Source organism: Zootoca vivipara, chromosome 9, assembly GCF_963506605.1.
Source record: "Zootoca vivipara chromosome 9, rZooViv1.1, whole genome shotgun sequence".
In the NCBI taxonomy this organism is placed as follows: Eukaryota; Metazoa; Chordata; class Lepidosauria; order Squamata; family Lacertidae; genus Zootoca; species Zootoca vivipara.
The window spans coordinates 61,952,110-61,965,997 of NC_083284.1; the positions used below are offsets into that span (position 1 = coordinate 61,952,110).

The 13,888-nt window shown below is 43.5% G+C and overlaps 1 protein-coding gene and 1 long non-coding RNA gene across 3 annotated transcripts in view; one reads left to right on the plus strand and one right to left on the minus strand.

Annotated features, from left to right (window-relative positions):
- The window catches only part of LOC132592653 (uncharacterized), a 29,353-nt gene that overhangs the window by 12,867 nt on the left and 2,598 nt on the right, over positions 1-13,888 (plus strand). The window contains exon 2 of the long non-coding RNA XR_009558176.1: positions 3,691-3,867. This is a non-coding gene — a long non-coding RNA (uncharacterized LOC132592653). The remainder of the gene's footprint in view (positions 1-3,690; positions 3,868-13,888) is intronic.
- Positions 5,356-13,888, minus strand: part of RHOH (ras homolog family member H) — a 23,116-nt gene continuing 14,583 nt past the window's right edge. Inside the window, exons 1-2 of one of the 2 annotated variants that reach the window (XM_035111924.2) lie at positions 11,370-12,545; positions 5,356-9,302 (exon numbers count right to left, since the gene is read on the minus strand). In XM_035111924.2, the coding sequence (XP_034967815.1) occupies positions 8,537-9,112 (576 nt within the window). In that variant the 5' untranslated portion in view covers positions 9,113-9,302; positions 11,370-12,545 and the 3' untranslated portion in view covers positions 5,356-8,536. Of the gene's footprint in view, positions 9,303-11,369; positions 12,546-13,888 lie in introns of those variants that run through there. The other variant, XM_035111923.2, reaches the window with a different exon arrangement.

Genomic DNA, 13,888 nt, shown 5'->3' on the forward strand with positions numbered 1-13,888 from the left:
AATTATGTCTTTAGACCCCAACCCCCTGCAGGTCTATTTTCAAAGGATGTTTTACAGGAAATCAAAATGATAAATAACATCTCCTCACCAACTAAGCAGCCTGTCAATGCACCACAAGTGGCCACAACAATTTATTCCCATAAAAGACTTGAGGAACTGAGTAATTGTATTATGAAGAACATTTTATCTCTTTGATCACAATCTAAGAAGGAAAGAACCTAAAAAAACTATAACATTTCATCAAGGGTTAGAAAGCCCTTGTGCCCAAAAGGTTGGAGCTACATGCAAAGTCAGCAAAAATTATCTCAAGTTCACCTGATTGCCTCAAGATATACAAATGATGTAGAATTAATAATTTGTATGTTTTGTGTATTATGTGTTATTGTGTAGGAATGCTGAAATGTGTTGAATGGGACTGACAAAAGGAGGGAATTGTTGGGTGTAATAGTTTCTGTGTTTAATATTCTTTGTATAACGTATTATTGCTTACACCCCAATGGAGGATTCTCATGCATTTAATTACTTTAATAGATCAGTCCAAGATTTAGATTAGATCAATTTATGACCGCATTTCTTTCTCCCACCTGGAACTCTGCAGTGTACCAGCCTTCTCTACACATTTTTGATTGTTTTAATTCATTCTATCAAGGAGAAGCTTCAGGATTCATGAAAGCCCAGATAACAGGAAAATTATATATGCTTTGATTTAGCAGGAATGATCCCATACAGGGTTAAATTCACAATTGGACAGCAGCTCTTTGCAGAAAGGTTTGGAAAGTTAATGGGGCTAAATGACTTAGTTCTGATTGGACATGTATCCCAGGTGTAATGAACTTTCTTTGGTCCCCTTGGAACAACTGAGCAACTTTCCTATAAGTGCAAAACCAACGCCAAATAATGCATCCCATAGAAAGGTCAAGGCAAGGACATCTCTCTCACGACATGTTCAAAACCTGTCCAAAACCTATGGCAAGGCGAAAATGGTCAAAGGGAAGCCCTTTAAGGGATCCCCCAGGAATTGTTGCTATGGAATGCTGAAGGTCAAGAGACCAGAGTAAGCTAGATTGACACCTGGGAACATGCACACACAAAAAGGCAAAACAAACAGCATTTTCAGTTGCTGGTGGTCCTTCCTGTTAAATAAGCATAGCCCACTATTGAGAAAAAAAATGTTTTACCCAAGGTGCCAGAATTCCACAAGTAATATAGTATTGTGATAGCAGTATCCAGAGCATGTGCCCTCTGTGCCAAAAACAAGGGCAGGGGTGCTGCCCCCACTGGGGATCCAGAGTGGAGGGTTCATCCCTATGGAAGAAGTGGTAGTAGATTTCACTACCACCAGCTAGAGGCTTCAGCCATTTTTAAGAGGCTGGCTCCCCTGGGTTGGAACCACATTATTGGATCCCATAGCCATTTTTTAATGTGTTCTTTGCTTAGTCCCATGTATTTGCTGATTGATCGAACAACCATGCCCCACATAATGGCCCTGTATCGAGGTATCCCTCCAGATGACGAGATTCCTCTCTTGGAGTGAAATCTGTCACAAAAAGAAAGGGGGAAATGAAGGGCCAGTACTTTTATTTAAGACACACCTAATTGATATGAAAATACACAGCACATTGTATAGAGGGGCTTAAAGTGAGAAAAATGCAGGGGCCCCATGGGCGTGTAGCTTGCAAACTGTTATCAAATGCCTGCCTTTCTCTACATGCCCAGTAAAGGAGGAGGGGAGTACAAGCTGGGTTCACAGGACCAGATAAGGGAGAAGGGTGTATTGCATTTGGAAAACATGTGTTTTTGTAGTTAAGGAAATAAGGTGTTGGCCTGTTTTTGACTGTATAAAAGTATTGTAAATCCACAATTCAGTGTGCAGGTTGCGAGCTGATTGCACTGCACCATTTACTTAGCATATGCTGAGCAAATAAATCTTGTTGTATCCTGCCTGGCATGTTGCCTCTTTGTGTTGGTTCCATTGCTCCTAATACCCGGGTGGGACTTAGGTCCTACAGAAAGAGATTTTCCTATGCCTTCACTCAAACCATGATAAACTTCACCTATTAATTTCTTCTTCTTTTAAAAAATGAATTGAGTATTCAACATAAACTGCATACTGTAATAGGCAGATTATTATTTTTCAAAAAGCTTCACCTATGAATTTCTGCCAGTGTTCTGCTTACTCTGAATGAGCAATTCTTTAAGTAAAAAGTTGCAATCCTATTTAGCTTTGCTATAATTTTTCTAGTAGAGCTCTTTTGAGAGTGGATAAAAACCCTAATTCACTAGTTTGTAGAAATGCAGCAATTGCATTGTCTTAACTTGTTGAATTTCTGCTGTGCATTTGATAAAAACATGGGGACTCCTCAGAAATTGCTAGACCTAGACCTATAGGGCACAATTGTCATTCTGTGGTTTTGCATTTAAAAACTAGGTAAGAATGAGGTAATCTCCTGCTTCTTTGATTTTATTACGTTCTGTTGCTGTTAATAGGATTGTAGTTAAAAGGCTGCCCTTTAGCAATTACACTACAGTATATCTGCTCTGCTTTGCCCTGATAAAAAGATGTTTGAGATAAAGTAAAAAAAACTCCAAATGTTGCAATTTTTCCTTAAGAGTGAGTTGCACCAACTGCTTGATCATTTTGATTGGCTGTTTCTAAAACTTTCCCAGCTCTAGAATAGCTTTTTGAGATTTGGGCAAAACTTTGTCCAGCATAGAGATGCAAAAACGGCCCATTTTATTTTGAAGAAAGGGAGTATGTTCTCTACCCCAATCCTCCAACCCCTTTGTTTCTGGGGGTCTTCCTAATAGAAGCTCAACAACTTTCAGGGTGTCCTGGTTTTAGCAGTACCATCTCTGCAAAATTTAAACTGTTTCTGAAAGACTCCTATTTTTTTCAGCCACTTTTATGGAGTGATTCTGGGTGGAATTTCATTTGGGTACAAAAACTATAGTGCGTTTTTTAAAACAACAAGAACCAAGTTGTAATATGTTTTCTTTGTTACACTAGGCCGAATGTGGTTTATGGACTGGCTAAGTGTTTTAAAAGTAGCAAAACTGGTGTCTTGAAATTACAGCTGCTGTGGTCTAGACAGCTTTACCTCCAGTTAAGGAAATCATAGGTGTGAGCCCTATTTGTTTTGAAAAACTTGCATTAGCTGGCCAATTGGCTGCAGAGGCAAAGCTGTCTTAAATAGGGCTGCCATATGTCTGGACATTACCAGGATTTCAAAGGCAGAATTGATGTCCTGGGGGGGGGGGGGATTTCTGAAAGGCAGCGCTTTGTCCTGAATTGTAGGCAAGCGTTTTTTGTTGTTGTTTTTAAAGCTAATCAATTTTTGGGTCTTCCTAAAAGAAGCTCAACAACTTTTGGGGTATCCTGGTTTTTTTTACTTTTTGAAATATTGGTTGCCCATTCTGCCTAGTGATTGGCTGAAGTAAGGACTCCTTACCTTTCGGCTGCACCCCTTACCTGCGCATACTGCTACCTAAGACTGCCAGCAAAGATTCAGCCCCAGCTAATGTGGCCAGTGGGCAGGGATGACAGCTGCTGTAGTCCATCAGCTGCTGGAAGTTCATTGGCTCCTCATTCAGGAGAGAGTGCTTCAGTGTCCTCAATACACAGCACACAACAGTGGCAAATACATTTCTCACGGAGCCATACTAATGAATGTTGCCTTTCCTGTTTTCCAGGTTAGAAGCGGCTACTCAGGTCAGCACCGCTTTACAAGAAAAAGCATTATTTAAAAGAATCCCTGTGCAAAAGGATTTGCAAAAGAGAGGATGCATCAAATGTAGAGTTGGAAATTATCTCAAGACTCATCTAGTCTAACCCTCTGCAATGCAGGAATCTCAACTATTTAAAAAAAGGTAAGGGATCCGTGGACGGTTCAGTCCAGTCAAAGGTGACTATGAGGTTGCAGTGCTTGTCTCGCTTTAAAAAAAGAAAAAGAAAAAGAAATAATTATTTATATGCCGCCCATCTTGCTGGGTTTCCCCCGCCACTCTGGGCAGCTCCCAACAAAATACTAAAAACACGATAAAACATCAAACATTAAAAACTTCCCTAAACGGTTCTCTTCAGATGTCTTCTAAAAGTCAGGTAGTTGTTTATTTCCTTGACATCTGATGGGAGGATGTTCCACAGGGCAGGAGCCACTACCAACAAGGCCCTCTGCCTGGTTCCCTGCAACCTCCTTCTCACAAGGAGGGAACCACCAGAAGGCCCTCGGAGCTGGACCTCAGTATCCGGGCTGAACAATGGGGGTGGAGATGCTCCTTCAGGTATACAGGGCCAAGGCTTTTTCGGGCTTTAAAGGTCAGCATCAACACTTTGAATCATGCTCAGAAACGTACTGGGAGCCAATTTAGGTCTTTCAGGACCGGTGTTATATGGTCTCCAGTGTTATATGTCCGGTGTTATATGTTTCCAGTCCCCAGTCTAGCTGCCACATTCTGGATTAGTTGTAGATTCCGTGTCACCTTCAAAGGTAGCCCCACGGTGAGCGCATTGCAGTAGTCCAAGCGGGAGATAACCAGAGCATGCACCACTCTAGTGAGACAGTCCACGGGCAGGGAGGGAGGGAGCCGGCGTTTGTCCAGAGACAGCTTTCCGGGTTATGTGGCCAGCCATTAAAACAGTCTAGGCAGCATACTGGAAAAAGGATCTTTGTTCCAATGCAGCAGAGAAGTTCTGGTGTTATTATGGCCTGCTGTTTCTTGAATAGGACCCCGTCCTCTCCTCCTAGGAAGGCCAGTTGTAAAAGTGGACTGAGCTCTTCCACCTTTCATAAATCGATGTGAGAAATTTTGTGGATTTCCTTCTACACAACTATTAAAGGTGGAGGAACCCGCTCTATTTCTTTTCCTGCCTACCAGATGACTATTGAAGCTTAAGAGAGCATCTGAGGTATATACAGTATGTTAATATGTTAATATGTCATTGATCCAAGGTCGCTCAATTCACTTCATGGCTGTAAGGAATGAGCATGTTGCTTTGAGTTGGGATTTGAACACAGGCCCCTCCCAGTCCTAAAATCATTGCACAACTTATGATTCTGATATGCCATGTGGATATATCAGGTTGCAACCCCATGTGGGTTGATTAGGTTGCACCCTTACATTCACTGCTCAGTGAGACCATGAATCAAGAGGCTTTGAGCCACTCTACCCTGGTGGGTCTTTGGTAGTGGATTTTACTGCACTGTCCGCTGTCAGGCTTCAGGGAATCCTATCCCTTCCACGGTGGCAGCAAAGAAGCAGATAAAAAAGAAGAGTTCTTATCAAGCAGTTTATTCATTATTAACAGCAAGAGACAAAGGAGTGTGGTCTCTCTTGGATAATGGCATTGCTCCAAGTAAAGTCACCCCTGCACCAGCTGATCTGTGCTTTCTGCCCCTGAGCTTTCTGTTTTCCTACTCTCAATGTATGCCTGGTCCTGGGAGAGGGGGGGGGGGGGGTTCAGGAAGGCTTTCCAGAGACATTGAGCCTGTCAGCTGTCTCTCCCCTGGTGCTTCTTCATCCTGCTGCTCTCCCAATATTTCCCAGCTTCTCTCCTCTGCAGCCTCTGAACTATGACCTTCTGCAAACCACTGTTCTAAATCTATACTGTCCTCCTCTTCTCGGGAAGGTGCAGGAAGAGAGGGAGGGCGGTTCCCGCCATTCCTCCTCAGTCCAGTCCTTGACATCCGCACAGTATTAAGCTTCATTAATGCTGCAATATTTCCCAATGCTGCTGCGTCATTCCTGTTTGGAGGAGCACGCTTGCCTGACAGAGCAGCAAAAGAACTAGGAAAAGAACCCCAAACATTTGTGGTGTAAGAACTTAAAAGCGGATTTCAGCCAGAAGCTATGGACCGGGAACAAAGCAGACCACTTTTTGCCTTCCCATTTCGTCATCCCAAAAGACCCTCCTTAAGGGACAAAAAGACGCTGTTTGACACAAACGACTTTATATGATTTTTATTTCAAGAAAACTAGAGTTCAGAAACATATACATGAGGAAATGGTGCATATGCTGTTTTAGTGCTCATCTAAAGTGGACATTTAACATCAGAAACAGAAGGCTGTAATTCGTATCTCACCTGTTCCGTTTAAATCATTAGCACTACTTTATGTGCCCTAAAAGCTTCCTATTTGTACAGGAAACAGCATTTGTGAGCACCTCCTTTAATCTCTTCCACCTAGGTGTCTAATTTAAGCACGGTCTTGGCAGACCTCAAAGTGGGAAGCAGTTTCCATTCTTCCCACTCACCCTTGGGTGTCACAGCAAGCAAAGAAGTTCTTGAAAATTAAATATGGATTATCTCATCGGTGTAATCACTGGTAGTTGAACTGAGACCGCAAAGCACAGTTCATGACAAAGCACTGAAAGGGTTCTCAGGATGTGCTGGTCACATGTTTTGATAACAACTTCCTGTATTCTCAGCCTGTCATTTATAATTCCGATTCAAATATGCAGAGAATGTTAGAATATATTTTGCACTATTACACTACATGTGTAGACAGGACTGCCAAATGAACAGGGAAAAAGATGTCTTGGTTTGAACCTGTGCCCTTCCCTGCAGCTTGATCTGCAAAAATCAGGAGGAGAAGCCCTTTTTGGCACAAGAATAAGTGACCTCTGCACAGCAACCTGTTGTCAAAGGCACAGGAGCCGGAGCTGCTTAAAAAGTTGGCAGCCCCATGCAGAGGTTCTGCACTTGAAGTCATCTACGGTGCATGGATTGGCAAGGCCAAGTGGGGAATTCAATCTAGACAGCGTTTCAATATTTTTTAAAAAATAATAATTCCAGGATATATTTTTAAAAAGAAATAGTTCCACAATGCATAATTATCTCAGGGACCCCCCACCATAGGTGGCAATGACAAGTAGTTTGAAGGATCCATGAAGGTTGCAAATCATGATATCTAAGTTGCCATGTGCAGAGGCAATCTACTTGTGAGTAACAGGAGGTGAAGACTAGAGGGAGAACTGTTCATGTCTGGCCACAGAGCTTTCGGATATGCGAGACTGGCCATTTTTGGATACAGGATAATTGGGCCAGAAGGATAAACCCTGGTATGACCCACCTAACAAGATAATTCTTATCTTCTTAGAATGCGTGTAGATTGCAGGGAAGAGGTGAGTGTTGGACGAAAATCCACCCTAATTCTCCAACAAAACTGCTTCCAGATTACATCCTTGTATCTAGTAAGGTTAATGACAATATCTAAACAGCCAACAGTTTGAGCTGTTAACAATCCCAACTAATCAACTTCATGGATTGTTTTCTACAGGTATGACTTCCCTGCAGGGAAGCTACTGTTAAAGGGCGTTAAATTTCATCCTGGGAACTTAAAGATATGTATTACACACTTCTTAGCTTTAGATTCACATGTTTAGGTCTCGTATATAAATGGTCAGTTTCATTTTGAACCTGGCTTTTGGACCCTCCGACAAAACCATGTATTTTGTAAAGGTTGCTCTCTTTTTTTTCTTCTGGCCTTTATATGCAGACAGAATTTCAACAGGTGGAGCTTTGTCAGGAATGGGGTTCCAGGGGTGAGGAATGCTTTGATCCTGTTGAATTTCTGCCCACCAGGAACCTGTGGCACACACAGGAAGCTTACCAGAAAAAATAAAATAAATGGTCACCTCACTAATTCCTTTGTGTTCATATTCCAGGGCAGACAGAAGAGCTGCCTACTTCTTAAAGGGAGAATCTCTGCCTTGATCTGGTATGAAGAAGCAACTAAGTGTAGCTTGTCTCATCACAATACCACCAAGACAGTAATTTATGCTTGCAGGACTTATTACTTTCTGCCACATAGCTATTAAAAGCATTTCTCGCCACCACTCCACTGATCTTTAGCTGCGTCAGAATGATCAGAATTAACTCTCCACACTTGAGTAGACAGAATAGTTTCGTCCAATTTTCTTCACACTAGGAATTTGCTTCCGCAGACATCGGGCTGACACCAAATTCAAGTTATAAATTAAACCAAGTTAAACAAAATCAATTTGTGTAGCTACACCACTGATCCCCCACCGAGTCCCCAGGTAATCCTGGGGGCTGCTGTCATGTGTGAGGTGGGTTGGTTGGTAGTTTCAGGAGCCCAATCTCCAGCACCCATTATCAAACTAAAACCCTGGTCGTAGTTTGATGAAAGCCATGGCCCTGGAAGAAAACCTGCGCAAGTCTCCATCAGATTTGTCCAATCCATGATGCTTCACTGAAAAGCAAGATTTCCACCGCCATGGAATAAATACATTCCAAAATCCCCCACAATGCTAACAACGTGCTCCTGTTCAAAAGTCTCCAGTTCAGCTTTCCTTCTGTTGATGCTGCTGGGAGCCAAATGGGACCATCACATCCTTATGAGGAAGGGTAGCCCCATTCTGTTCTCTGCAAAGGAAGTCCTCCCCCCCGTGCCAGTCACGACCCATCATGAATGCTAACACCGTGCGCTCCTGTTTGTCAGCCTTTGCGTCAGTGCCCTTCTGCCTCACAAAACGGAGTCCATTTTGTGAGAGAGGCGGAAGAGGCCAAGTCAGAGTTTAAAAGACCTTGCACTCGTTGATTGAGAAAAGTTTCCTCCGGGCTCGTTTCCTTGCTTGATTCACCGCTGTCCGGACGGCACACTCAAACACCTTCTGGACGCCCCTGTTGGCGAGAGATGAGCACTCCACAAAGGCCTTTGCTCGGATGTCCCTCGCCAGCCGCTTCCCGAGCAGCGGGCTGATGCAGGAGGCACTGTGAGGTCCTGTCTCCCTCTGGTCAATCTGGGTAGCCACCACCAAAATGGGAATACGAGGCAAGTGTGTCCGGATCTCCGTAACCCATTTGCTCCTCAAGCTGAGGAACGAGTTCTGGTTGGCCACCGAGTAGCACAGGAGAATCACGTCAGCCTGCTGGTAGGAAAGGGGGCGGATGCCTTTGAAGGCATCGCTGCCAGACGTGTCCCAAAGGCCTAAGCTAATCTGGACACCATCCAGGAAGACGTCGACCCCGGTGTTCTCATAAACAGTGGGTCTGTAAGTGTCCGGGAAAGTCTCCGAAGTAAAGCGCAGCAGCAGAGCCGTTTTCCCGACAGCCGCATCTCCTACCAGGACGCATTTGACCGAATCCAACATTTCCTCAAAGGTTACTTATTCTAAAAGAGAGCCTGGATGAGCACTTCCTGGGGTCGTGCTACGGTGAGCGCCATTCAGTAGGAATCCACCCAGGATTCTGCAGTGTTTTCTTGGCAGTTTTTCCCCAGGAGCCGAAATCTTCTGCTCTCCCATTCAATACTGACGCTTTTTAGTGAGTTAAGCACGTTCTCTACAAAAACAAGAAGAGAGCACATATGTTATTTTTTGTTGCAAGCCACAGGTCCTTGGAGATTTATTGTGATTGCATTTTCTCTGTCCAGTTGGCGTGCACAATTCTCCCCACACCTTTTTCCATCCTTATAAAAACCCCTGTGCGGTAGCTTCGATGGTGAGATATTACCTCTGGTGCAGCATCAGCACCTGATAAGCTTTGTTGCCAAGCACATATCTGAAGCTGGGTCTTACAGCAGTATTTCCAACCCATGCTTCTAATGTACATGAGGGTGAAGGTAAATGTAAAGGACCCCTGATGGTTAAGTCCAGTCAAAGGTGACTATGGGGTTGCAGCGTTCATGTCACTTCAGACTGGGGGAGCTTGCGTTTGTCCACAGACAGCTTTCCGGGTCATGTGGCCAGCATGACTAAACCACTTCTGGCGCAGTGGAGCACCGTGATGGAAACCAGAGCTCATGGAAACACTGTTTACCTTTCTGCTGTAGTGGTACCTATTTATCTACTTGCACTGGTGTGCTTTCGAACTGCTAGGTTGGCAGGAGCCAGAACAGAGCAATGGGAGGTCACCCTGTCGCGGGGATTCAAACAGCCGACTTTCCAATTGGCAAGCCCTAGAGGCTCAGTGGTTTAGACCACAGCGCCACCTGCATCCCATACATGAGGGATAGAAGTACTGGCAAAATACTGGCACCACCAGGAGGACCTTCTAGAGGGGAAGCCAATGTCGGATCCTCCAGACATCATCCTACTACAACTCCCATCAGCCCAATGGTTGAGGAAGGTGGAAATTATAGTCCCAAGAACATGTAGAAGGCACCCAATTGGCTTCCCCTATGAGCGTTAGATCCTTATGTTAGAATTCAGGTCTGCCGCTGAGCTGTCTAGCAGCAGCAAAAGCCATTTAAAATGATGAACCCTCCACCAACCCACCAATTTCGCCTCCCTCAACTCCTCTCCGCAACTGCTCCCTGTAGCTGAGAATGCGACCGCTTGCTTTTGAGTGAGCTGTTCCAATATTTGTCATCTTTTTAACAATGCCGATTTTCTAAAATTTAGAGGAAAACAGACACACAGACGCCAGAGAAAGTACCGGTATCTGCCGTCAACTCAAAGGCAAAGCAAAGTTTAATACAGAGGTGACCGTCTCATTTTGTGACAGTAATACAGTCTGCCTCCATTTTTGGATGCCACACAAAGTTATTTCCATGCTCCCTGAATTAACTGTTGCCTGTAGATATGGTACCATCAAGAGAAGAATGGCACCTTTAAGATATTAGAATATATAGAACTTGCCAGCATGATAAATAATAGATTAAGAAATAAAGACCTAAGAATTTAAAAGAGGACTGGGCATTATATATAGAATATTTGGAAAAATATGATAACAAGAAAGTAAGTTACAGGTAGGTAGCCGTGTTGGTCTGAGTCGAAACAAAATAAAAAAATTCCTTCAGTAGCACCTTAAAGACCAACAAAGTTTTTATTTTGGTATGAGCTTTCGTGTGCATGCACACTTCATCAGATGAAGTGTGCATGCACACGAAAGCTCATACCAAAATAAAAACTTTGTTGGTCTTTATGGTGCTACTGAAGGAATTTTTTTATTAAGAAAGTAAGTGTAACAGACGGGGGGAAATACTCAGCAGTAGATGTGACAAAGTGGGACAGTGTAAGGGAATGAAAATAATTTAGTAAAATAAGAAAATGCAGTCAAAAAGACAACAGATAGGAAACCAGAGAAAGTGGAAGGAGAGGCTTATAAAAGTTAATTAAATTGGAGAAACAAGTTACGTTACTATTATTATTTACAGATATATGTCTTATACTTATGTTCTTTTCCCCCCTTTTCTTATTACCATGTGTTTGACTGTAACATACTATGCATTGATAATATGATGAAAACAGAACATTCAAATAAACAATTAAAAAAAAACCTGTCCCCTGTAGCTGAACAGAGAATGTGGCCACCCACTTGTAAGTGAGCTGCTCCATTTTCCAATTTACTTCGACAGGAGCAGCACTAAATCCTATCACTTTTATGAGAAAGATGCATCTTACCTACCCATAGGAGTCACTGCAACCCAGATGCCTTATTCTCTCCTTAACCACAAAGGCAAACAAAATTCATTTCATCTGTACAGTTATTGCCTTAACAGCTCTGGCCACAATAAGGTGCCATTGGCAATTGTGGTTTTGCTGCTAAGAGACCAACACAGCTATTCCTCTGGAGCAGATTGTGAACCTCTCATAGGCAACGTCCAATCCTCGGTGATGTGACTGCCTGGCACCCCAACTTCTGCTTGTCACCGTTTATAAGGCAATAGTTGCATCAGAAGAGGCGTTTCCTGCTTTGAATGTGTACAACACGAACGGCTTGAGATAAAGTCTGACCCAAGCCTTCTTGGAAAGTTTTCGAAGGGGACGCTTATTTCTGCGAACCAGCTGTGTGAACGGATTGGCAGATCCCTTCGGGGAATGGTTGGAGCATAACGTTGGAAACTTAAATGATGTCAGAAACCTACTTTAACTGAATATGAGGGAGGTTAAAGGAAGGAAGACCAGCCAGGATAAGACTTCAGAGTTTTCCCTGGAAACAAGACATACAGTAAGGGAAGGAGGGACAGACTGATATTGTTGGACTACAACTCCCATCATTTCTGACCACAGGCTATGCTAACAAAGCCTGATAGGAATTATAGTTCAATTGGAACATAGGAAGCTGCATTTGATCAAGTCAGACCATGGAGGTGGCAGGGATTGAAACTGACCCCTTCTGCTACAAAGTTAGCAAAATGTTCAAATATCTGCAGGAAATGTAAAGAAAAAGAAGGTACCTTTTATCATATGTGGACTTGTAAAGTAATAAAAGCTTTCTGGGAGATGATATATAATGAAATGAAAAAAAATATTTAAAATAACTTTTGCTAAAATAAAAACCCAGAAGCCTTTTTATTAGGAATTACAGTGCCAACATTCCAAAGGCTTTTTATGTATGGAACAACAGCCGCTCGGATGCTACTAGCCCAGAGATGGAAAGAAGATGAAGTCCGTACCAAAGAAGAATGGCAAACCAAGTTGATGGATTATGCCAAGATGGCAAAGCTGACTGGAAAACTCAGAAACCAAGAGGACAAAAACTTTATAAAAGAATGGGAAGAATTTATAAGTTATCTAGGAGACCACTGTAAGCAGATGGAAACAAGAGCAGGATTTTGACTCACTTTTAGTGTAAAAAACATTATGGATAATAAGGTTTAATATAAAAACTGGAGTATTGACTAATATGCAGTTGTAGACGTTTAAGATAAGACTCCATGGACAAGATGGGGGGAAGTCGCAGGATTCAGAGAATCTCTATATACAGTATGATTTTATTGATCTGTGTTTATATGTATATTTTTATTTGTAAAATTAATAAAATGTTTTGAAAAGAAAAAAGAAGTTGAGCCCTTCTGCATGCGAAGCAATGCCCTACTCTGGGCTACCCTTTGCCAAGGATCATGGAACATAAGAAACTGTCTTATACCGAGTCAGACCATTGGTCTAGCTAGCTCTTAATGCCTAGCCCAGTGTTTCTCAACCTTTTTTGGGCCACGGCACACTTGTTCCGTGAAAAAAATCACGAGGCACACCACCATTAAAAAAGTTTAAAAATTTAACTCTGTGCCGCCCTATATTATAATTATGACTGTAAGAAACACTTGCCAAATATTGCTTTCCGGCGGGTCAGTGGTGTGTATTGGCGGCTGCCAGGCTCATTTGCACTGAGCTTTGGGAAAGAGGAGGAGAAATATTGCTTTCTGGCGGGTAAGCGCCTTATATTGGCGGCCGCCAGGCACGTGACAATGCAAATCGCCCTTCTCGTTGCCGCACGTCGCGGCACACCAGCCAGCGCCTCAGCGGTTGAGAAACGCTGGCCTAGCCTACACTGGCAGCAGTACTCCAGTGACAGGGAGCCAGCCAACAATAAATCACACGGGGTATGCGAAGTTAACTCTTTATTCGAAGAAACAAGGCTTGCTTGGGGAGCCATGCCTAATGAACACAGCAACCCTCCTCTGTGAGTCTTGCCCTATGGGGCAGTTGTGGAGGCTGAAGGTCCTCGCCTTCCTGCAGCTGCCTAAATCTCCTCCTCCTCCAGGTCCTTCCCAAGCATGTGGCGCTGTGGTCTAAACCACTGAGCCTCTTGGGCTTGCCGATTGAAGGTTGGCAGTTCGAATCCCCACAACGGAGTGAGCTCTTGTTGCTCTGTCCCAGCTTCTGCCAACCTAGCAGTTTGAAAGCATGCCAGTGGAAGGAGATAAATAGATACCACTGTGGCGGGAAGGTAAATGGCATTTCCGTGCACTCTGGCACCCATCATGGTGTTCTGTTGCGCCAGAAGCGGTTTAGTCATGCTGGCCACATGACCTGGAAAGCTGTTTGTGGACAAACGCCGCCTACCTTCGCCTGAAAGCGAGATGAGCACCACAACCCCATAGTAGCCTTTGACTGGACTTAACCATCCAGGGGTCCTTTACCTTTACAAGAAATCTGAGACCAGGCCAGCATGCCTGTCTCTGCTGTTCCCTTTTCATACCT